This window comes from Myodes glareolus, chromosome 11 (genome assembly GCF_982192425.1).
Source record: "Myodes glareolus chromosome 11, mMyoGla1.1, whole genome shotgun sequence".
NCBI lineage: Eukaryota > Metazoa > Chordata > Mammalia > Rodentia > Cricetidae > Myodes > Myodes glareolus.
Window position 1 is genome coordinate 3,970,356 of NC_142036.1, and position 23,790 is coordinate 3,994,145.

A 23,790-nucleotide genomic window follows, 5' to 3' on the forward strand; every position below is an offset into this window, starting at 1 on the left:
CCTGTTTTTCATTTGCCTTTCTTATAAATCCAAATTTCATTTTTTAAACTGATATAGTCTGCTTTGCTGGTTTGGAAAGAAATAAAATGTTTAAACACACACACATAATTTGCGTTCACCGTTTGCTGGCATCCTCAACAAGGGGCACTGAGCACTGGGCTGAAAAGCCAGGGCTCCTGAGTACTTGGTATGGCAGTGACAGCCAGTGACAGAGAGACATCCCACCAGGCACCATAGAATTCATGTTTCTGTGTTTACAGCTAGCTAACTGAGAGACTGGAAAATAAACATTTCTTTCTTCATGTGAAGAAAAAAGCAGTCTTATCTATGCATTGAATTTCGCAATGAAGACAGCATGGCTTCCAAAGCAATCTTAGTGGGAAAGCCACAGACTTAGAGCCATTTCATAATGGCTCTCTGCTTATTTTTATTTTTGCCTTCACCACGATTGGCTGCAAAATGACTACAAAATGGTGTCAACTGGTTCCCCTGAAGGGGCAAATCTGGCAGAAATGATGATCTTCCCTGAGTCTCCGAGAGTGTAAGCTCCAGCAGGCTCTGCGGCAGCCCTCAGCGGCCCTCTCTGCTCCCCACTCAGAAGAAAACTGGAGACAAATGAATGACAGAATAAATAATTTATGCTAATGAAATTACTGCAATTAGTAGTTCTACAATGACCCTTTTAAAAGCCACAGCTGTTAGTGCCAGGAACTGCTGTCACTACTGACCTTATCATAAGAGAAAGTGACAAATTGAGAATGCGGGGAGACCAGTCACAGGCATCAGAGGGGTCTGCTCTGGAACTATTGAGTTTTCTGAAAAACAGTGTGAATTGCAACCAGCTGCTCCCTGGCTCGCAAGTCTCCCATGCTGGGCCATTTTGTTAAGCCCCATAACAATAGTTATTTTGCCCCATTGAGACAAGTTGTGTCGGGCCACTTCCAGCTCTCCGGAAGCCACTCTTTCCGTCGGAGATTTACAAATGAAACTGTTGTTAAGAAGGAGCTTTTCAGGGCTGCTGGGGAGCCTCCTCATGAGGATCATGGCTGGGCCGGAGCCAGGCCGTTTTGTCCGTTGTTGCTGTTTTCTCTCTATGAGGAGGTTACGCTTGCCTGAGGAGGTTTTTGTCTGTCCTAGGAAGGTGTGTCTGGAAGGTCCTGTCAGAGCAACATGGGTCAAGATCAGAGAGCTGCCTGGTTAGATCGGAGCCAAGTTGTTTGGAAGATAAAGTCCTCTAGGAAACATGATGCATGTGACATTTATAGACTTGCTCATAAATTTTATTTTCTGAACCCACTAATTGCTAGCAGGCGTGCATCTTGAATCCCCTTGAATTCAGTACAATTCAAGATTTACATCCCTGAGTTTTTGCTTTGAACACACATTTGTTCAATTACTAGGGAGACGGGTTTTTAACCGACCCAACGGTGCACTCACGTAATGATTTCCCATTTCTCTGCGGCTTGCTGCAGGGCGAGGCATCTGTGTGTTTAAGGAGGTGGCGTGCCGAGGAGCAGTTCGCTGCACTCCGTGTTGTGCTGTTCACAATTCCAGTCGCAATATTGATGGTGCAGGTTTGAAACGTTTAACTGCATCATCGGCCACTTGTGTGCAGCTTTCCTGCAGCTGCCTGAGTGTTATTGACAACACTTTGGTAAATTATGTGTGACTTTGCAAAGAGTTGGTGTAGCTCATTTAATTCATATTAATTGATTTTTAGGCTTCCCTTGATTAATTGAACCTGGTTCATCTTCTACAGAATGCAATAAATAATCATTAGAATGAGGGAGATGTGGCTGTACAAATTAAAAAGTTAACTATTGCAGAAGTCACAGAGGACACCAGAAGGGACAGGCAGGGGCTCTGCAGGGGGAGGGCTTTCTGTTGTTGATGTTCCCTTCTCCAAATAAGAATAGAGCTGCCCAGCATATTTCTCCTCAGTGGCTTGGAACTTACCCATCTATGTTGTTTGACCTGGATTCCCATAAAGCTCTATTTCTCTGATTCAGCTTCTTTGTCCCCCTGGCTCTATATTGATTCTTTTTGTCTAAAGTTCAGCATGGAAGCGACCTCTCCCGAAAAATACTCCTTGGAATATTGTCTTGCATGTTTTCTTTTTTCCCATATACTTGATATCTCAAGTTGTGACGATCTGGGCTTTGTCCATTCTATTGGCTCCTGAGTTTGGGTGGGAAGCACATAAAAGCCCTCTTTGTCCTACCTGGCAAGGAGACAGTGCGGAGGCTAAGTCTTAAAGTTATCCCTCTAACCCTGTGCGTTTTTCATGTAGAATAAGTAAATTTTCCTAGTTTCTGCTAGGTAATTTGCCCTGGCTTTCAGAAAGGAATTACTGTATAACTTCTGGTATTTTTTTCTTCTGTTTTCTAAATTATATTTTCAATTTGAAAGAATTTCATGAGAAATATCCTATCTACGTTTCAGCCACAACACAAAGATTCGATCAGCCGTTTCATGGCCCATGTTCACAGCAGTGTAAGGGAAATGAGTGTGTGCTATTACCAGAACGAGCGGAGATACAGTTACGCCACCCCAAGGAGTTTCCTGGAGCAAATATCGCTGTTCAAGAGCCTGCTGAAGAGGAAGCGAGAAGAGGTACAGCAGAGGAAGGAACACCTGGGGAATGGCATCCAGAAACTACGCACCACGGCCTCACAGGTGTGACCAGAGGGACGGGGTGCCTCTTTCTGAGGGAAACGTCTACTTGCTCGCAGAAAACAAGGTTTCCTCTCTCTTGGTTTTTTTCTTGGCATTTTTGAGATTATCATATAATTACAACATTTCCCCCTTCCCTTTTCTCCCTCCAAATCCTTCCTCATTCAAATCCATTACCTCTTTTTTAACTAATTGTTATTGCATGTATATATACATAGAAATAGAAATACATATACATAGAAGTATGTATATATTTCTAACTACAACCTGTTTAGTCCATACAACTTTAGTTACATATATGTAGTCAGCTGGTGGGCTGCTCCTTGGGGAAGAGCCCCTCTCTTCCTCACAGATTCCCTTGGCTGCTGGTCATTCTTGTGTAAGACTGATACTTCTCCCTCACCCACTTTGCTGTGTCCATTCATCTCGTTCTTCTTCAGCTCATGTTTGGGAAGTTGTAAGTATGGCTACTGATGTTGCTAGGAGACACAATCTCCCAGCAAACCCCTAATCCTCCGGCTTTTACAACCTCTCTGCCCTTTCTTGCACAATGTCCCCTGAGCCTTGTGTGTGGAAGCATTTGTAGATGCAGATAGGTTTGGAGCAGGGCTTCACACTCTGCCATTTAATGGGTTGTGGTTTTCTAGGGGTCTCTGTAGCAAAGAGAAATTTCCTTATGAGAAGTGGAGACTACACTTATCCGTGGGTATTAGGATAGCTCTTTATAAATTGCTGCCCCCAGAAATAGAAAGTAAGTCCCTATTGCCGAAGATACTATGCGCTTCAGTAACAGGCAAGGCCCAGGGACCCACGAGCAGGAACCGACCTGAAAGCCTACTCCCTGAGGACTTTCATGGTACCAGAAGGTGCCATGCACACTTCCTAAGGAGGGGAGGAGCCAGCCGTCCTCCCTGGCTATGATTCCTATGAGCCATCTTAACAACCAGCATGGCACAGCCACCCCAAGGGCACAGCAGTGGCACACAAACCTTGGCAGTGACCACCAGCTCTCAAATATGACTTAAGAACCACTTAACGGTACTGAAACCATGCCTGGGACTGGAGACCCAGCTTCCTACTCAGTGCTAGATGAGTCAAGCTTTCTGCAGGAGAATCTATAATCTATAATCTGTAAACAGCATAATCACTAGGTTTCCTCTTGAAGTAGTACTAACCCGGTTATCTCGGACGCCTAGTTTTGCCTTGTATAGTTTGAAGACAGAGGATACACTTGCTTTTCTGAGTGAGGAAAAGAGCGACCAGTTACTCTCGACCCAGCTGGTTTGAGGACACTTCCTCCTCTCAGCCTGAAGCTGTGCAGAGCAGTGTGGATTTGGAGGGATGACTTTCCCGTTTCCTCTCTGGCCCTGCCTTCTTGGGCTCTGGCGTGGAGTCAGGGATTTTGCCATTTTGCCAGGATGGAAGCAGGATTCCTGCTGTCTTAAACACTCAGCCCCAGCGAGGCCATCGTGAGCTACTGATGACTGTGGAGTGGCCCTAGGCTGCACTTCTCCCTGACCAGCAGTTCTCTCAGACATCCTAGCCCCTGTCTTCAGGCTCTTCCTACACCAGAGCACAGTATTCCAACCTAAAGCTGAATCAAGAATTAGTGCGGGAGTCTTATTTCATTGTTAAAGTCAAAACCAAATGGGACACAGGTATCACCTCTACAGCGTTAGAAGGGAAGGTCAAAGTATTTAAGACAGAGAGTTAGAGCTGGGCTCTGAAGCTTGTCTGCGTCATTCTAATGCTGTGTGTTGTCCAAGGTATCACACAGCCTCAGTGGACCAAATGAGAAGGACTAGGTTAAGGGACTGAGACATTGGGAAGCAGCCTGGCCTTTCCCTGTGCTAACTGGACCTAAGCTACAGTGGATTCTGAACATTGCTGGTAACTGTCAAAAGATCCATCAATAGGTCTTCCCATGTGTTTCCTGAAAGACAGTGTTTTGTAGTTTCACATTCCAAGAACTTGTGTTTGATGAAACACTGCTTGTGATTGGGAATGAGAGACTGGAGGGGGGTTTTCAGCAAGGCCTCTGACGTGTGTCTATACCAGATACCTACTCCTTTCCCTTCAGAGAACGCCTTTCCTGTCCTGGATATAGATGGCATCTTATGCTCCTGCATCACATCCTCCGCTCTCCTCTTGTTCTGCAACCCATGCCATGTTGGTACTCAAAGAACACATGCAGCCCACCCTCCGCATTAGCGCTAGGTTCTGCATTGGATGGTCTGTGTGGCTCCACAGAGACACCACAGAGGGTGAGGGGAATGAAGAAGGGCATGCTGTGTTGGCTGTCAAGAGGTACTACTAGCCACACTGGCAACCAGATACTCTGTAATCAAAGACAGCTCATGTCTAAGTTATTGAGACTTACAGCAGCTTCCCTTTGAGAGGACAAGAGAGTATCCCAGGAGTCACTAAGCTCATCGTCCCACAGCCTTTGTGGTCTTGGTCTGGTGTTCTGAGGTGTCAAGCGCTATGATGAACACCTTCGCTAGTATTTCCCTGAGCATACGGATTTAGTAGCCAAGATAAACTCCTGCCGACAAACAGTAATCCTGTGTCCTGAAATGCAGTATTCTGATTTTCTCATGTGAAAAAATAAATGGAGGTACATTTTGGCAAATGAAAATAGAAGTCAAATCAGAGTAGAAACAAATGTGTGCCCTGAACTGCTAGGGATTCCCAAACCTAAACCCATGCCGAAGACGGCCGTGTTCTCATTAACAGTGGTTCCAAGGTGACAACTCTTCCTTCAGGTGGGGAACCTGAAAGCCAGGCTGGCCTCTCAAGAAGCCGAGCTGCAGCTCAGAAATCATGACGCCGAAGCCCTGATCACAAAGATCGGGCTTCAGACGGAGAAAGTGAGCCAGGAAAAGGCCATCGCCGACGCGGAGGAGCGAAAGGTCAGACTCTTTCCACCATTTAGAGTGCTGAGCTATATTTAGCACAAAATAAACCTTTGTAGGTGAACAATTTTGAACAACTTCCTCTCCAGGGAGCACAAAGTCTAAGGAATTATTATAGCTACACATGTAACAGCCTCTCACACCATGATTACCACTTGACCTTTCTTTACATTATGCATTTTCCCAACCTTTTAGCTCCTTAATGATATGAAAGAACAATAAATACTGAGCTCATTCAAGCATATAATGGATGTGGATCTTGCACATCAGGCCTATTTGTAATACAGTAAAGGTCAGGGAGTCGCGGCGGAGGTTTCTAAAGGTTTCCAGTTTTTAGGCAAATTGAACAACTCAATTGTTAACAAAGCCCATTCCATCACTTTGCAAGATGGTTTTCAAGTTTCGCATTTTAATAATACAAGTAGCATTCATTATGAAGTCCTAAGCTGAATGTGTTCTTTCCTGGTGGACCCAGGCCCTGGTGTTCCGTGCAGTGGTTTGCTGTTGGGTTGTGTGGGGCTGCTTTCTCTGAATTTGAGTTCCTAGCATCCCCCAAATGAGTAAAACTTCCACAATCTTCATTCAGTATAAGTGTAATGTACTTCCTATGCATCCTATTTTCCAAAAGATACAAGACAGGAAACATAGATAGTTAATAAATACTCACTCAATGAAATTAATAAATACTTTATTACTTGAAGCAAAAATTATAATTATGGCTATTTAATTAAAAGCTGGAAATTGCTTGCACTTTCATAACCATGAGTCAGTGGCCACTTTGCTGTTGTTTTGCATTGCAGCACACCAGAAAATCTACGATTTTAGCGGTGAAGCCAGCTGCTGTTGGTGACACTGGCCATCCTTGGACAGCCAAATAGTTTCCCCCTTGTTCTGATTTGCACTGAGCATATTTTGTCTTGAGCAACCAAATATTTGAAAAGTACATTGAAAAAAAACTAAATAATGACATAATTTAAAATCATGACAAATGATAGACTCATCTGATTTGGCCAATAGGCATAGAGTTCCTAATTTTGTTAGCAGATGTTTCCATCAAATTTCAGATAAGTGCAGAATGTCTTTCAAATTACATTATGAAATTAAGTAACCAAGTTTCTGAGGTGGTGGGATTTTCTGAACCTAATCTCACCCAGGAGACCTTTTTAGGTATTACACAGTTGTGTGATATTCTAGTAATTATAATTACTCGTAGTTATTAACCCCCTACCACAGATACCTCTTGGAAATCATGAAATATAACAGAAATTTAAGAATCTTTTTTACCCCCATATTTTTAAATGTAAATTCCTAAGGAAAAATTACCAGCATAAAAGAAGAAAAATATTTTAGCCAATTAGAACATATATGATAAGCTATTTCATGAGGTTTATTAGGCATAAGAAAGAAATATACTATTTTTATATCTAATATATACCAAGAAGGATAAAAATGCTTATATTTTCATTTTGTCGGTAGCTGTAGTGTGTGTGTATGTGTGTTTGTGTGTGTGTGTGTGTGTGTACGCCTGCATCTATTTCATCATTTTGGTTTAGGGGCCAGGCACTGTCCTGGATCTTGGGAATATTTGACAATCATGGAGTCTTAGCATAGCTTACGTTGCAATGTGTCAGATTGCTGGGGCTAGATTGAGAGGTTTAAGCAGTAGGTTTATTGTTTCTAGTTCTAGACACTGGTATCAGGATCCAGCTGTTGGCTGGCCCTCCTGTGGACTCCCCTTGACTTGTCTCAATGATTCCTCCTTACCTTTGTGGATCCCGATGCCAGGTGGACTTTGTTGTATTGAAACACCTTCCTCCTCTAGGGATATCAGGAACGCTACACTAGAACGTATCTTAAAGAATTATTTTTTCTTACTTCACCTCTGTGCAAGTCCTGTCTCCAGATGTAACCACATGCTGGGATACAGGATTGGGGGCATTGACAAAGGAATTCTGTGTGGGTTTAGTTCAACTTTTCCCCACTGTAGACAGAGTCTCATGTATTCCCAGGCAGGCCTTGAACTCACTGGATAGCTGAGAATGACCTTGAACTTCTGATCTTCTTGCTTACACTTATGAGGCTGTTATGCTTGGTTTATGCAGAGCTGAGGGTTAAAGCCAGACTTTCAAGATGGCTAGGCAAGCTCTCTGCCAGCTAAGCTAGAGCCCCAGGCTCAGCTTTGAACATGAAGTCCTGGAGAATCAGTGATCAACACAAAATTTTATAAAAATTTTTAAGAGGTGGATGACTAACAGGTGATAGAAGGTTCTAGTTATCCAAGGATGGGACTGCCACCAATCCCCTGCCTTAGCAGCATGCTAGAGGAAAGCAGATATTCAGGCAATGCACGCAGCTCATTGCCCTTCTCCAGGCTGAGCTTGGCAGCCATTCAGCAGAGGCAGCTACATGCTGCAGCTTACTGAGTCACTAAGACTAATAAGCTGTCCAGTGCTATGATATCATTGCATTTTAAGGTGAATGGCATTAGGGATGAAGAGAGAGCTCACCAACCTGGAGTGTTTTCCTCATTTGTAAATTGCCTTGTTTGTAAAAAATTATCCAAAGGAAGCATACTCTATAAGCAGTCTAGGAGTCCAAGAAACAAGAACAGTCTTCATTCACAGTTCCACTTAGTGCCAAAAGATCTATGATTATACGACAAAAGAAAAATTATTTTTAAATGATGTCATTATCAGTATTATAAGGGACATCGGCAAACTCTATGTCTTTGTGAGACTGATGTGCCCGGTACTCCCCCACATACATGCTTGTCTGTGGTCGTGTTCTCTTAACACCTGTCAGTTGTGTGTTTAGACTCTCCGTGGTCCACTTTTGGGCCTGTTCTGGGGGTGTGGTTTTAGAGGGATTCTTAGGAAGCATGCAGCGCTTTCTTATTTACGTTAGCAGCAGCTGTGTGTGTGTTAGCAGGAGATCACAGATCTACCCTGAACCAATTATGTTCATAAAAGGTACAGTACACAGCAAAATAATGGTTAATCAAGAGAAGGCTAATTACTACTAATAAAGCCGCAGCAGACAACATAATTTGTCGTGAGCCGTGTTTAATTTGAGGGTGTGGTTGAACCTGCTCATTCCAAACACATCTGAAGAAATGCACTTTTGTTCCAACTTTATTCCTCACAATCACCCTCACCCCAAGAAGGCTTCCACCAGGACTTCATCCTGGTGCCCAGTGCCACAGCGTGAAACTCAAACCTGCTGAGGATAAAAATTCACTCTTACCTGGCATTAAAATTTTACAGCATCCTACAGGGGAAGGTAGATGAACTCCAGCCTCACACACTGGGTTAGTTCAAGTTCCCAGCTCAGCTTCCCATAGGGAGATACAGTAGCGTGTATATAGAGAGGCTGGTGCAGATCTCTGCCAAGAGGACAGACAACAGGAAAGGGGGTGTCGGGGTATTGGGTTACCTGTGAAACACTTGGGTGCATCAGTAGCTTCTTACTTGGAGAAGCCACTAGTTAATCTTTTAAAATAAAATAAAATAAAAATTTTGTCATTGGTGAAACATTCAAACCATGACCACAGAACAATGGATTTTTTTGTTCTGAACAAAAGAGCTTCCCACGTTTGTATGTATGTGTGCATATGTTTATATGTGTACGCTATGTGCCACCAGCAAGTCCTGCACTAACTGGGCCATCTCCTTGTCTCTTGCCTATATTTTACAGGGAATGGCCAGCAGGGCTGCTAAGCACATACTAGTAATAATTAAATGGAGAACTCTAAAATGTTCTGTAGATCAACTTCTTGGTTCAGCTCTTAATTTGTTTGGGGAAACCTAAAACCAAAAGTAGAAAACAGAAAGTTGGCTGCTTACTTTTGGTTTTTTATTTGCTTCATTTTTTGTTTGGTTTAATTATTAGGGGCATCTTATAATCAAGTGACTAGAAGCCCTTTTGGAGTACTTTGATATTAAATCTGTTTGGTTTTGAGTTTATCGTTGTATGCTTGCTTTACAGACTCTTTGCACATACGGTGTTGATGGTAAATTACTCACTTGTTGAAAATATAGACAAATGTGTTGCCTGATAACACGTCCAAGTCAGTCCATGTTTTGTGCTGGAGATAACAATGGGGGGCGGTTCAAGGGCTTTTCCTCTCTAATTATCCTCTCTAATTAGGTGGCTGCCATTCAAGCTGAAGTATCCCAGAAGCAGAGAGAGTGTGAGGCCGATTTACTCAAGGCTGAGCCTGCCCTGGTGGCTGCTAAGGCTGCACTCAATACACTCAACAGGGTAATCTGGCTTCTTGGCTGCTGGGAGGTTTGAAAATAGTCAAAGGTTTTGAGAGTTTGAGTCATAAGACAGAGTGGATGGCTCATGTAGCCACAAGCCTTGCAAAAGGACAGAACACATCTTTGTAGTTCCACTTCTTTCCCGCCCATCTCATTCTCTAGGTCAGGGTGTCTTAATTCTGTTTTACTGGTTTAAATTCATAAGTACAGACATCTCCCCCTTACACCACAGTGACTCCCAACTGGGAGGGGTCCATGGACGCTAATGTCTTTCCTACTGCTTAATTCCCTCGGTGCAGAGCACTGACTCACTGACAGTGGAATTGGTGGGTAAGTGACGTTGAGAACAAGAGAAGGTACCCTAGAGCAGGACTCTGTGACTGTCTGAAGTACCTGTTAGCACCCAAGGCCCTGCTGCATGCACAGCAATAGCCTACTAACCCTGAGGAGTTGGCCTTCCAGCCTTCCAGGAGGCTGTCCCGATGAGTCACGATTGCTCCTGTCTTTCCCATCGTGTGCGACTCTGAGAACCAGCCTAGGAGCTCTTTACTTCCTCTCAAATATAAAAAATATAAGACGCCCTCAAACCATCAGCGGTAGGACCAAAGATCCCAAGATCCCCCACTTTGCCCTAGAGAATGATCCCATGAAGCATCCTGTTTCGTATGAGAGAACTGGTCTGTGTCCACCACATGGTCCTGTAAGGGAGACCGTGGGCACTGGTGTGTTTAAGCCTGCGGATAATCTAGCCCTGTTGTGCTCCAGGCTACCAGAAAGAATCCCAGAAATTTTCTAGGCCTGAGTTTCATGAGATTCATCTCTAAAGGCAGAAGGATCCAAATTTCACTGCTTTTCCAGGAAAATCCTCAGGAAATCCTCAGTTCCTTTCTGGATCTTTTTTGTTCGTTTGTTTGTTTAGAAAATAATTTTGATCAAGAACAAAGCCTTGTAAGAGTTTTATACTATTATCATAAAACTAAAAATTTGTTAAGAACGTAATTATACTGAGAGTTTATTGCATGCTCATTCTGCTTCCCTAAATGATATTGTTAAATATTAGTGAACAAAATAGAAATATTCACAGTAAGTCAGCAAACACACTGAGGCGCCCATGACTCATTTGTTTGATAGACATTATAAAATAATCAGAGTTAAAATAGTAGAAAATTAACTGATTTCTTCTGACTAATAGAATGTTTCTTTCTTTCTGTCTTTCCCTAAATTTGTGATTTTTTTTCTCTAAATATATTTACTCACTATATGTAAGTGGCTACACCAAGGGCACTGCCAATGTGACCACTTCATGATAGGGCTAACATTTTTATTGTGAAAAGAGAGAGACAGAGACAGAGAGAGGCAGACAGAGACAGAGAGAGAGAGAGACAAAGACAGAGACAGAGAGAGACAGAGACAGAGACAGAGAGACAGAGAGAGAGAGGCAGCGGAAGAGTCCAAAGCAGAGAAAAAGAAGTACAGTGAATGTCCCCTGCACAGTGGAGATGACCAGGGAGATGACCAGGGAGATGACCAGGGAGATGACCAGGTAAGAGAGGGGACAATAACCAGAGATGGAGAATAGAGAAAGCAGGGGCGGGGGAACCTAGCCTTTATAAAGAGAATAAAGCAGGTATCCTAGAAAGGTGAGAAGCCAGCAGGCTACTGTGGAGGCTTTGAGATGTATTCCAGGTACTTGTGTTACTGAGGGAGACTGGAGGCTGGCATGGGCTTTGGTGTCTCCTTTGGACAGATGGGAGCTGTGTTCATAAGTTCTGAGGAATGCTGGCTTTATCTAACTGCCAGAAATCCTCCAATAATCCAGTTTGACCTCATTTATAGCTGTTTGGACACCCTGAGACCTAATTCTTTAGTCAAACAAAACAAAGCTATATCACCTGTGGTGCAGAACTAGGTGTGTCTGATGATGACGAGCCCTAGTTAGCGGATCTCAGCGCTCACTAGCTCTCTGCTCCTGCTCTCCTTACTCCACTCTTTGTAGAAATAGTTTTGAGTAAGACACACTTGATTTTGCTTTTAGATCATACATTATGAAACTACATGTACCTCTTTTCTTCTTTTTTTAATTTTTTTAATGCACTATACATTTTTCTCCACTCTCCTCCCTTTCTCCCCTTCCCCTTCTATAATAAATACTAATTTCTGCCCCGGAGTAGCTTCCCTTCCTCACTATAATTTAACCACCAAATCCATTGTCAATGAGTCAATGAGTATTCCACACTGAGGGAATTAAGCAGTAGGGAAGGCATTTCAGCATCCACGAACCCCTTCCCAGCTAAGATTCACTGTGGTTTAAGGAAGAGGTATCTGGACTTATGCATCCAAAGCAGAAAGATAGAAGTAAGATACTCTGACCTAGAGAATGATGTTTACAGGGAGGGCCTGCTTAAACTACAAGTACATTGAACTGTGGGCTACGAATCCATACATAGCCTGTGCATGCACAAAATCTCCTGGCTTCTGTACCTGGAGTTCTACAGGACTGTTTTGATTTGATTTTGGTTTTGTTTGTTTTTGTTGTTTTCCTTGGAAGCACCAAAATTTCAGGGATGCTTCCAGAATATCAGAGAAGTGTCCAGGCAGGCCCTTGCAATCCTAAATTAAAATCCAGCCTGCAAGAACTGTTAGGAAGTGGGGACAGAAGGTCAGCCTGGAAACCGAGTGACCCCCCCCCCCCCCGAGCCCCTCATCTGAGTGTCTGTGTAACTGTGCTTTCTTTCAGGTGAACCTCACCGAGCTGAAGACCTTCCCCAACCCCCCAAACGCGGTTACTAACGTCACTGCTGCGGTGATGGTCCTCATGGCCCCCCGCGGCAGAGTGCCAAAAGACCGGAGCTGGAAAGCAGCTAAAATCTTCATGGGGAAGGTATCATTAGCCCAAGTGGCAGAAGGAAAATCTCAACGACTTCTTAACATTCTCATTATTACAGATGTACTTGACTGAAAAAAAAAAATGTTTAAGTCAGTTTTAAGTCAAAAGGCACCATCTCCATAGCTGGTCCATGTCAGCAGCCACTGTTCCTTAGAGTGGAACCTAGCTTTTGCTGGCCAAGTTGGAGGTTAGCATGGGGTTGTGGCGGATCTAAGTCAATGCCAGCAGCAGGTAGAAGGCTGTTAATTATTTGCAAAATTATGAAAGCGGCTAAGTGTAGAAGGTAGAAAATTACACAGATTTCTTTGGCTGGAAAGAAAGTGTTAGTAATGTATAAGAAGGTGCAGCGGAGGGCACTGGGCATGTGCGTTGGCTTTTGCTTCCCTGCCTTTCTTTTCTTCAAACCATGAGCACCTCCTGAGCTGGCACAGAATGTTTTCCCGGGGACAGAAGAGGTTTTAAAAGTGTCCGTTGCTAATTCTAGCTTCATACTGTAAAGCCTGAACAAGTCGAACAGTGGGATAAGTGCAGTGTGCCATTGTGCCTTTGTGGCGCCAGTCCTGAAAGCTGATTTTAACTTTGGATCTTGGAATTTTCTCTGCAGCCAGAATGGGCTCAGTGCAGTACGTCCTTTCGCTCTACAGGTCGACGATTTCCTGCAAGCGTTAATTACCTACGATAAAGAGCACATTCCAGAGAACTGTCTAAAAGTGGTGAATGAACAATATTTGAAAGACCCAGAGTTTAATCCAAACCTGATTCGGACCAAATCCTTTGCAGCAGCTGGTCTCTGTGCCTGGGTCATCAACATCATTAAATTCTATGAGGTAACAGTCTTTTTAAAATTGCTTTCTCTTTCCTGACAGTTGTATTACATGTACAAGGTACTGTGACCCTATTCCACTCCCATTACTCCCTCTATCTCCCCACTTCTCTTGATCTCCTTTCGTTCCCAGCTAGTCCCCTATTCCATGTCTTCAGAAAAAAATTTTTACTCCTTAAGTTTAATTGGGGTTCCTTGTGTGAGCACAAGTTTGGGAGGACTGTTTACTAAAGCATGGGTTACTCAACCAGCTGCTGCATTACCACAAAAAGTGATAATACCCACCTGACAACCAAGAGGTCTCAGTAGCTGGGGAGTCTCCATCCCTGAGAATCCTACATAGCCAAGCCTGTGCCTGTCTTGTGCAGAGTCCACAGCTGCTCTTGAGCTCCTGAGGGAAAGGACAGCATTCCATAGCATTCCACCCGACCTCTGGCTTTTGCCTTTGCTCCGCTGTGTTCCTTAGGCCTCGAGGGAGGAAGTAGGGACTTTGTTTATAGACAGGCACTTATTCTCAGCACTTTGACCACCTAGAATCTTTACCATCACCATTTCGCCATAGAGAGAAGTTTCTCTGGTCTAGCCTGAGCAGTACTAGTGTGGGCTTAAACAGGACTAAAATGGAAGCTTAGCTGTCTGTCTGTCCATAGCAAACAGCAGGACTACTTAGAAGTTAGTTTAGCTGTCTATCTGCCATAGTGAACAACAGTAGTATTTTCTTTCCCTCTAGTCTTGGAACCTCTCTAATCATAGGATCTTAACCAAATTTACAGCTCAGCACATGTTCCGTCCTGGAGAGTGGGCCTTAAGTCCAGTCAGAAAGTAATGGCTTCCTCCCAAGTCCTAACAGTAGCCGCACCAGTGGGTATCTCTTACATGGCAAGTTAGTATCGTAGAATACAGAGTCCATAGCAGGATGAGAGCATCTCTACTATCAGGTTAATTTTTACTTCAGCAAAAAATGTAAAGTTATTTACAACTGAGTTTTTAGAAAAAATGACATATAATCCTGAGAGGCAGTGTATCAGAGTTAAAATAATTCTAAACAGAAAGATAATATGTTGGAGAACATCGCTTGTCTAGGGAAGGGTGGCTAGCTAGTTTCAACACTTCAAGTCACTTTTTTAGAATGACAACTGGTTTCCATATATTAGAATGTGTTAGCACTAAAACAGTCACTTTATGTTGACCTGAAAAATCCGCGAGTCTGAGTTCGTATGGAGTCGAATGAAGCCCTACGCTGGCGTCAACACCTGACGAGCATCTGTATTATAGGCACGGTGAGATGGAAAACAGCAATTCTGGTGTTTAAATGGCATTAATTTTGCTTTTGTACTTTGGGAAAATGTAAAAATAGATGAGCATTTCATTTAGTCGTATGTCCAGTATTCACCCCCTGCCAACCATGCCTCCAACCTTTCTCACACTGGGAGATACAGAGAGGGAACTGGTGTGACCTGGACTCTGAGAAGCTGATTCATCCGTTGTGGCAAGTTGTATGTCATAATCAGATTCCAAACTACAGAGTAAAAGCCGATCATACTGTCATTCCCCAAATTGTCGTCATAAAATCCGGCTAAAGCTTTCTTGATGTGGGGCCTATGTAAGCCTTGATGCTCTGTTTGTCTCTGCCCGTGGAAATTTTCACAGAGGGTTTAGACAAATCATGGTGTGTGTGGCCTCTCAGTCCAGTGCCTGAGTACTGAGTTCAGTTTGTTCCCAGGGTGGGGAGATGAGTGTAGAGCTCCTCTGTGGCCGCATTGTGCTGTCCCCTATAGACTAGGAAATAGAGTCAGACCCACCCTGATTCTCCAGACGTGCTTCACAGCAGACATGATGTAATCAGGAACTGGGAACAGAAAGTGAAGTGTGTGGTTAGTATGACGTGGGATGCCTCTCCTTGCCCTTTGGTCCAGAGACTCTCTCTACCCTCAGTTCTCTACTGTCAGGATAGACCGCTCCTCTGTCTGGTTAGATAACTCCAGTGGGGTTAACCATTGTAGGACAAACTGATTTTAGTATATTGATGGTATTTGGCTTATGTAACACTTTATGCAAGTATTTATAGCTCTAAATTCCAGAATAAGCAAGTAATGGAAAAGCAGAGAGCGGGTGGAAAACTGTCTGCTGAGGTAGCAAATGGCAAAGAAACGAAGAGCACATTGCTCTCCACCTGGAGATTTAATGTGGAGTTGGGGGTGGGGCTGGATGGTTACTGTTCTCTTTGCATCTGCATTGCCTTCTGAATGAGCCCCATGTGCATTTTTAGGTTTACTGCCATGTGGAGCCAAAACGCCAGGCACTGGCCCAAGCAAACTTAGACCTGGCTGCGGCTACTGAAAAGCTGGAGGCTATCAGGAGGAAGCTTGTGGTAAGTGTCACCTCCCACGAGGAGATTCCCACCTGTACACACTGCCACACCTGCGCTTTAGCAAACAGAAAAGACCTTGGTCTCTCCTGAGTGCATTGGGCGACGTACCAACTCTATGGATGCTTCTGAGTCCTTTCGCCAGCGATCTAACTCTATGGATGTTCCTGAGTGTATTCGCCGACATACTAACTCTGTGGATGTTCCTGAGTGTGTTCGCCGACATACTAATTCTGTGGATGTTCCTGAGTGTGTTCGCCTACATACTAACTCTGTGGATGTTCCTGAGTGTGTTCGCCTACATACTAACTCTGTGGATGTTCCTGAGTGTGTTCGCCTACATACTAACTCTGTGGATGTTCCTGAGTGTGTTCGCCTACATACTAACTCTGTGGATGTTCCTGAGTGTGTTCGCCGACATACTAACTCTGTGGATGTTCCTGAGTGTGTTCGCCGACATACTAACTCTGTGGATGTTCCTGAGTGTGTTCGCCTACATACTAACTCTATGGATGTTCCTGAGTGTGTTCGCCTACATACTAACTCTGTGGATGTTCCTGAGTGTGTTCGCCGACATACTAACTCTGTGGATGTTCCTGAGTGTGTTCGCCTACATACTAACTCTGTGGATGTTCCTGAGTGTGTTCGCCGACATACTAACTCTGTGGATGTTCCTGAGTGTGTTCGCCTACATACTAACTCTGTGGATGTTCCTGAGTGCATTCGCCAGCGATCTAACTCTATGGATGTTCCTGAGTGCATTCGCCAGCGATCTAACTCTATGGATGTTCCTGAGTGTGTTCGCCTACATACTAACTCTGTGGATGTTCCTGAGTGTGTTCGCCGACATACTAACTCTGAGTTTTTCTGTTCTGTGTGCTGGACTCACACTCGCTTTGTTTGTTCCTCTGCTAGGTTTCCCAGTCTCGTAGAAGGAACAAAGAAACTGAAGTCAAGCCCCCTAGAGTCAGATTTACTGGGTTGGACCCATTGTTTACAATTCCACTTATTCAAGTTCATTAACCTCTGATGACAGAGGTTTTCTCTTCTGTGACTGTGTACAAACTGAGAACCCCTTATTCAAAATCCAAAAGCTTCAATGTCCAACACTTTTTTGGTGCAACCATGATGCCTCAAATGGAGCATATTGGATACCCAATGTTTGAAATTAGGGATGTTCAGCCTGCAAAATCTAAAAGTATTCAAATACCATTACTAGTTTTATAAATATACCAGACTTGTGGTATGACATTCTAAGCACATCCAAATGCAACTCTAGTACCAAGTACTATGAGCCAGGGAAATTAGAGACCTGTTAGTAAAGGTGTGCGTGACATGCCCTTTGAAAGCTCCTTAGGAGTCACAGTGATGAGGACAGGATAGGCGTTCCTGCAGAGACGAAGGAATAGGGACAGAGGAGTGGGACTCTTGAAGAATCACAAGATGTGAGGGCGCCAGAGAGACTGTGGGAATGCTGACAGCAGAAAAGGGTAAGGCAGGGAAAGGACGAAAGGCATTTGCAAAGATAAGCAAAGGTCTTCTTAGCCTGTCACACGACAGAAGTTCAATTTTATCTGACTGCTAAAGAGCTAGATCTGCCTGGGAAAAAATGTAATAGGTTAGTGACACCATCAGCAGCTGAGGGGATGCTGGAAAGGAAGATGTCTAACGCGGGAAGACAAGTTCAAAGGCAACCTGAGAGGGCTTTGTGGGTGCCTCAGCTGGGGCAGAAGTGGTTGTGGCAGAGGGCCAAAGTGGAGTGGCGGCTGGCTGACAGATGCGGAGAGCAGGAGGACGAAACGTGGACATCGAGAGGGTGTGGTGGGTGGCGGGGTAGCACAGAGAAGCTCCGCCACGCTGACAGCTCACAGGAGCCCTCCAGCCTCCAGGTCCTCATCCGTCATTTGTGATGAAAACAACAGCCTCTCAACGAGGATATAAGCGAGTATTGGTGTGACCTGGTACCCAGTCTGCCCTCTGTGAGGAGAGCCAGCCTCCTTTATATATAAGGAATGCTTATTTAGCTGAATGCTTCCTTTCCAAGGCTTAGATAAATCATCTATCTATCTATCTATCTATCTATCTATCTATCTATCTTTCTATCATCTATCTCTTCTATCTATCTCTCTATCTCTATCATCTACTTACCTACCTATTTATTTTTGGAGGTGCCAACACGCACACAGACACACAGACGTGCTCGCACACACACACAGATACACGCACACACACATGCGCACATGCACACAAGCACACATGCGTACACACACACCTGAGGTCAGAGGATAATCCCAGGCATCATTCCTCACTTTCAGCTTGCTTGCTCTTGATTGTGGTATGGCCCACCAGCTTCCAGGGAGTCTAATCGCTGCCTCTCATCTTGATGAGGGGGTGGGGAGATCACCGGTGATTACTGTTGCACTGGGCCTTCCCTGGGTTCTGGGGCTCTGCACTCAGGTCCTCACACTTACATAGCAAGCACTTTAGCTCCCGAGCCTTCACCTCAGCCATCTACCACGTATCTTAAACAAGGCTGAAGGATGACCATAAGGAAGCTTCAGCCCAGGCTCTTTAGGGTAGTGCCTCTCAGTGTGGCCCAGGTCAGTAGTAGAATGTGTCACTGGGAACTGATCTGGAAGTACAGATTGTGTGTCCCATGTTCAGATGGATCAGAAACCTGCTCGTCAATCCCAGCAATCATGGAGTTAACCCCAGTAGTTAGAAGGTTTAACAGGAAGTGGCAAGAGTCTATCAACTCCAGAGCTATATGTCTGACGCTACAGCTTACTCAGGTTCAGCGGTGTAGAAAGCTGAACTTTCTGTTGTTTGTTTTTGAGATGGAATCCACGGAGCTGCTTATATTTGTCAGTGATGCTACTGCAACACAAAACACACATAAATGAATAAGATCATGTTTATAAGAATTGGAGACAGCAGTGATCGACTGGGAAATAAGATGGAAATAAACAGATCTATTTCAGCTTGTTATTACAAAATTTAGCGTCTAGCTCTTGGGAAGCAGAAGCAGGCAGATCTTTGTGAGTTCAAGGCCAGTCTGATCTGGAGAGGAAGTCCCAGGGCAGTCAGAGCTACATATTGAGACCTTATCCCAAAGAGTAAGTAAATAAGGGTCTGGAAAGACCGCTGAGCAGGCAAGAGCTGTCCTTGAAGAACTTGTTCTTCCAGAGGACCTGAGTTCAGTTCCCAGTGTCCACCTCAGGCAGCTCACAAGGGAATCCAATGTCTCTTTTGGATTAGCAAGAGATCTTAGAACCTTGCACGTACTAACAAAAGCAGTGTTATGAATCGTTGGTCCCTTAGAATTTATAAGTAGCAAGATGACTCCAGTGAGGTATCTCATAACCACCTGGCATCTTAGTTGGTACTTTCTGTGTTAAGGGATATAAAAGAATCCACATATAGCCAAATAATTGGCCTCATTCTCAAGAAATTATCAAACTCCCAGAATGACATTTAGACACGCTCAAGAACTGGTGGCATGTCACCTTGCTTCTCCTTACATGAGCCTGTGATCCTGAGACTCTTTAGGTTCCTTTTCTGCATCCGTAGTTGGAGAGAATCTCTCTCTAAATGAAGCCGCCCTCAAAATCAACACATCCAAGTTTTCTGGTAAGGCAAGAGATTATGTCTGAGTCTCAATACCCAGTTCTCAAAGAGAAAAATCCAAGTCAAGACGGACTGAGGAGGTGTAAAGGGGTTCAGTAGCTGACACCTTCCTTCATTCTCAGCTCTGGATGAGATGAATAGGATCAGTAGGTGGAAGAACATAAGTAAACCTCCACAGTTGGTGCCCCTGTCAGTGAGGCAGGCACGGGGCACACACCTTTAACCCCAGCACTTGAGAGGCAGAAGGAAGTTGTTGAGAAATCCAGCCCTATCTGGGCTACAAAGTGAGATGGCCTCTGTTCTAAACTAATAAATAATATAGCTACTACTGGAGGATTGGGAAGCCAGATAGCAAGCTGCTGGACTCTGTGGAGTGGCTCTGACACTTTGGCCATCATCACGAGGGAGGGGGTTTATTTCATGGCAACGGGTGTCTTTCAGTGGCTGTAATGTTTGTCTTAACCAAAACATCTCTGAAGTTAGTTTTGACTTTTTTTTAGGATCTGGATCAGAATCTGAGCAAGCTTACAGCTTCGTTTGAAAAGGCAACAGCTGAGAAGGTTCGGTGCCAGGAAGAGGTCAATCAAACCAATAAGACGATTGACCTGGCCAACAAACTTGTGAACGAACTTGAGGCAAGTTATCGTTTCTTAAAAATTCCCACTGAGTTATTCAGGCTGGCAACTTTGGATTTTATGATCATTTGTTGTCAACAACTAACTAACATAGAACTCATAGTATTGGAGAATATTTAATCATTACTTAGACTAAAAGATCCAAGTTACCAGAAGATGTCAATAACCATAAACCCAGACATGAGGGTATATACCTATAATCTCAGCATTTGGGTCCGGGAGTTCAAGGCTACCTTCAGCCACAAAACAAGTTCAAAGTCAAATGGCTAAGACAAGACTCTATCTCAAAACAAAGCAAACAATGACCAATCTGTTGGTTTTTTTTAAAGATCTTATTTTATTTTTTATTTTATGTGCATTGGTGTTTTGTCTGCATTCATATCTGTGTGGGGGTGTTGGGTCCCCTAGAACTGTAGTTACAGACAGCTGTGAGCTGCCATGTGGTTCCTCTGGAAGACCAGTCAGTGCTCTTAACTGCTGAGTATCTCTCCAGGACTGATTTTTGTTTAATATGTAGCTAGTAAACTCAGTAAAATCTGCATAGTCTTCAGTCAGAAAAGACAGACATTGATATTTATGTTTACAGTTTAGAAAGAAAGATCTGTGTCAGGGTTAGAACGAGCAGCAATCAGCCTCATCTCTTCCTTCATGCTTCCTACCCATTATCTGTAAGATGCAGCATGAGCTCCAGAGCTTCAGAATGGCTCTTCTAACTTTGTAGACTTCGTTTCCGGTTAACTCCTGTACATGCTTTTTATTTGCAAGTTCTTTATAATGAAGTTTTAATTATAAAAAATACCAATTTTGTCCAGATTTAGCCATTTTGTAGCCATGCTGAGGTGATGAAGTGTGCTGGCTAGAAGGTTATCTACTTATTTTTTCCTTCTTTTTCTCTTCTCTCTCTTTGGGTGTTTTCCCTAAGATAGGATACAGAACTTGCAAATAAAAAGCAAGGATTTGTATTTATTTCACTTGTTTATTCTAGTAGCAGACCATACTTAACTGGTTATGTTTGTGGTGTTCACTCTTTTTATAGGTGACTAGTACACTAATATGAATTAAATGTCCCTTGTATGAATATGCACAGTTGAAGGACATGAGTGAGTTCCTGGTACCCAACTGTACTTGCTCTCTTACGCCACACAAAATGATTCCACATCTTTGAAGGTCTTCAACTTTGTTTTCTTGCCTCTTAAAGTGGGAATATGTATAGTATATAAAGTGTATTTAGAATATTCTAAATTAGAGCACTCAAATTCTGTCAGTAGATACACAAAAATGTAATATATCCATGCAATGCTATAACATGGATAAACTTTGAGAATACCTTGCTAACAAGCAAACAAAGGCTCAGAAATATGAAATTTATCAAGGTTTATGTTGGGGATAAACTCACTAAACCTCTCAGGTTCAGAAAGCTCGCTATAACAGGCCAAAATCTGATTAATAGAGTCTGAGGATAAAAACGAAATAAGTTAATTCACATAAATCCTTTAATCATGACCCGTTTATTCTTTCTGTGGCCCCTCTAATGCTCTCTGGATGTTTCTGTTGTTCTCTTTCTGTTCTCTCGCCGTTCTACCATTCCACATGATTTCCAGCTTATATACAGACAGTAAACAAGTATGCATTTCACAGAATCACAAAAACTGGAGGATCTGGCAAGGAGGCGTCTTGCATCTCAGAGGGGCGTGGCTATGAACTCCCCTGCGGATATCGGGAGGATTAATTAAGGATAAGCCTTGAAATCACTAGAGAATTCTAAGAAGCTATTTAGTGCACTAACTCCATTTCTTAAGTGTAACTAGAAGTTTATCATTAATAAACGTAACAGCGCTGTTTTGCACTTTCTGAGCATTTCCGCTTTCTTCCTTGGTAGCCACCAGGGGAACACAGCTTTGGTAGCCATAGCAACCCGCGGTCTTGGGAGGAAGGCTAAGGGGCTTGATTTGCATTAGCATCTAGCTGGGTGAGTTAAAAGGAGTCTCTTTTGGGGAGATTTTGCTTTCGACTCCAGCAGGGTGCCTGCCAGTGAGAATTTTTCTCTCTGAGGCTGCAACTCCGAGTTTTTTCCTTGTATCTCTAGGGGTAAGGGTATAAAGAGTTAATTTCCTGGGCTATGATCTTATGTTAATTGAAATGAAGGTGAAGGGTAAATATAGAATAGTAGTAGTTTGTTAGGTTAGAGCAAAGGGTCAGTAGATTACACCTTCCTTAGTGTGCTGTGAGAGCCGACATCCTGGCTCTCTGCTCAGAGCCTCCTGCTTGGGGCTCCTTTCTTGTCAATGAGCCCTGTCAATAAGGATAGTTGTGGGGAACTAGTTTTATGTAAATGAAAACGAAGGTTTGGCTGAGTGGGTGCGTTCACACAGGGCTTCACGGTGTAGGGGAAGGTATGCTTTCACACGTGGCTTTACGGGTTAGGGGAAGGTATCCAGTTGCTCATACAGAGAAGGTCAGGTTTACTGCTGGGATATTATAGAAGGGAGAAATGTCATGATCTCACAAGATTTCTACAGAATTGACAGTGACTTATCCAAAAGACAGCTGTCCTTGCAGCTCTGTAAAACGGGTTCTCCTGCAGATCACATTCCTGTGGATTTGTCTAATTGCTCTGTCAGCTGTCCATTTACTGTATAATACTTGTGGGCTCAGCACAGAAATTCCCAAAGAAGAAATGGTTGTTAAGGGCAGGATATAGTGCTGGGGCCTAGAGAATTATTTCTGATAGACATGGTTGGGGGGGCATGGAGGAGAGAGGGGCAAAAAAATGTAAGGTTATATATTTGAGAAGGTTATACAAGTGTACAAATACACTAAAAACTCAATCATATAATTTAAAAAGTAAACTTCATGGTGTAAAAATTGTATCTCAATGATGCTGTTTAAGCATAAGGTACATTGCCTACTGTACCCGGGATAGTAGCTTATCAATATTAGTATATGATTGCTGGAAAGTATACCAAGGGAAAATACATAAGTAAAGAACCAGGTGGCCCTGTTACTGGAGATGCATCTAGCTCGGGTGTTGACAGCAGACACACTGGAGTGTACCAGGTGGAGCTGATGGAACCCTGCTTTATACTGATGCTGTGTTCACTAAGGCGATTAATGTGGTGCCCCTTCTCTTTCATACTTCCCCATATCTGGTACATGGGCAGTGACCCTCATGCTTTCTGCCCCCGCCACAAGACAGCGGCTCCAGTGTAGGGTCTGTTGCCTTGCACACTTCCCCAAGATATACACTACAGTTTCAGATCCCCAGAGACAAGGAGGGGAATGACCGTCTGGGATTTCCTCTTTTATAAAATACCTGGTCTTCCTGGACGGTGGTCTAGCGGACTCCCCGTTAAATGTCTTTACAGAACTAGGATGATCACTCCTGCCTGCAAAACCAGCTGGGGGTTATTATTGGCTCACCCACCACAGTCTGCGTAGTGAGGGGTTGCACACCTGGTCATCGTACTCAAAACCAGATTCTCTTAGCATGAAAAGGGAGGTGTGAGAGAGGGGAGTACATACTGGCCACTCTGCTCCCCATGTCCCCCTTCCCCACGCTGACTTTTGAGTATGCCTAACTCTGTAGCCAAGGCTAGCCTGACA

General features: G+C 43.7%; 1 protein-coding gene across 1 annotated transcript in view; it reads left to right on the forward strand.

Annotated features, from left to right (window-relative positions):
• Dnah11 (dynein axonemal heavy chain 11) overlaps window positions 1-23,790 on the forward strand; it is a 327,366-nt gene that overhangs the window by 213,015 nt on the left and 90,561 nt on the right. The window contains exons 56-62 of the mRNA XM_087911463.1: window positions 2,443-2,676; window positions 5,439-5,585; window positions 9,735-9,848; window positions 12,585-12,728; window positions 13,379-13,561; window positions 15,827-15,928; window positions 20,053-20,191. Coding sequence (XP_087767589.1) covers window positions 2,443-2,676; window positions 5,439-5,585; window positions 9,735-9,848; window positions 12,585-12,728; window positions 13,379-13,561; window positions 15,827-15,928; window positions 20,053-20,191 — 1,063 coding nt within the window. The remainder of the gene's footprint in view (window positions 1-2,442; window positions 2,677-5,438; window positions 5,586-9,734; window positions 9,849-12,584; window positions 12,729-13,378; window positions 13,562-15,826; window positions 15,929-20,052; window positions 20,192-23,790) is intronic.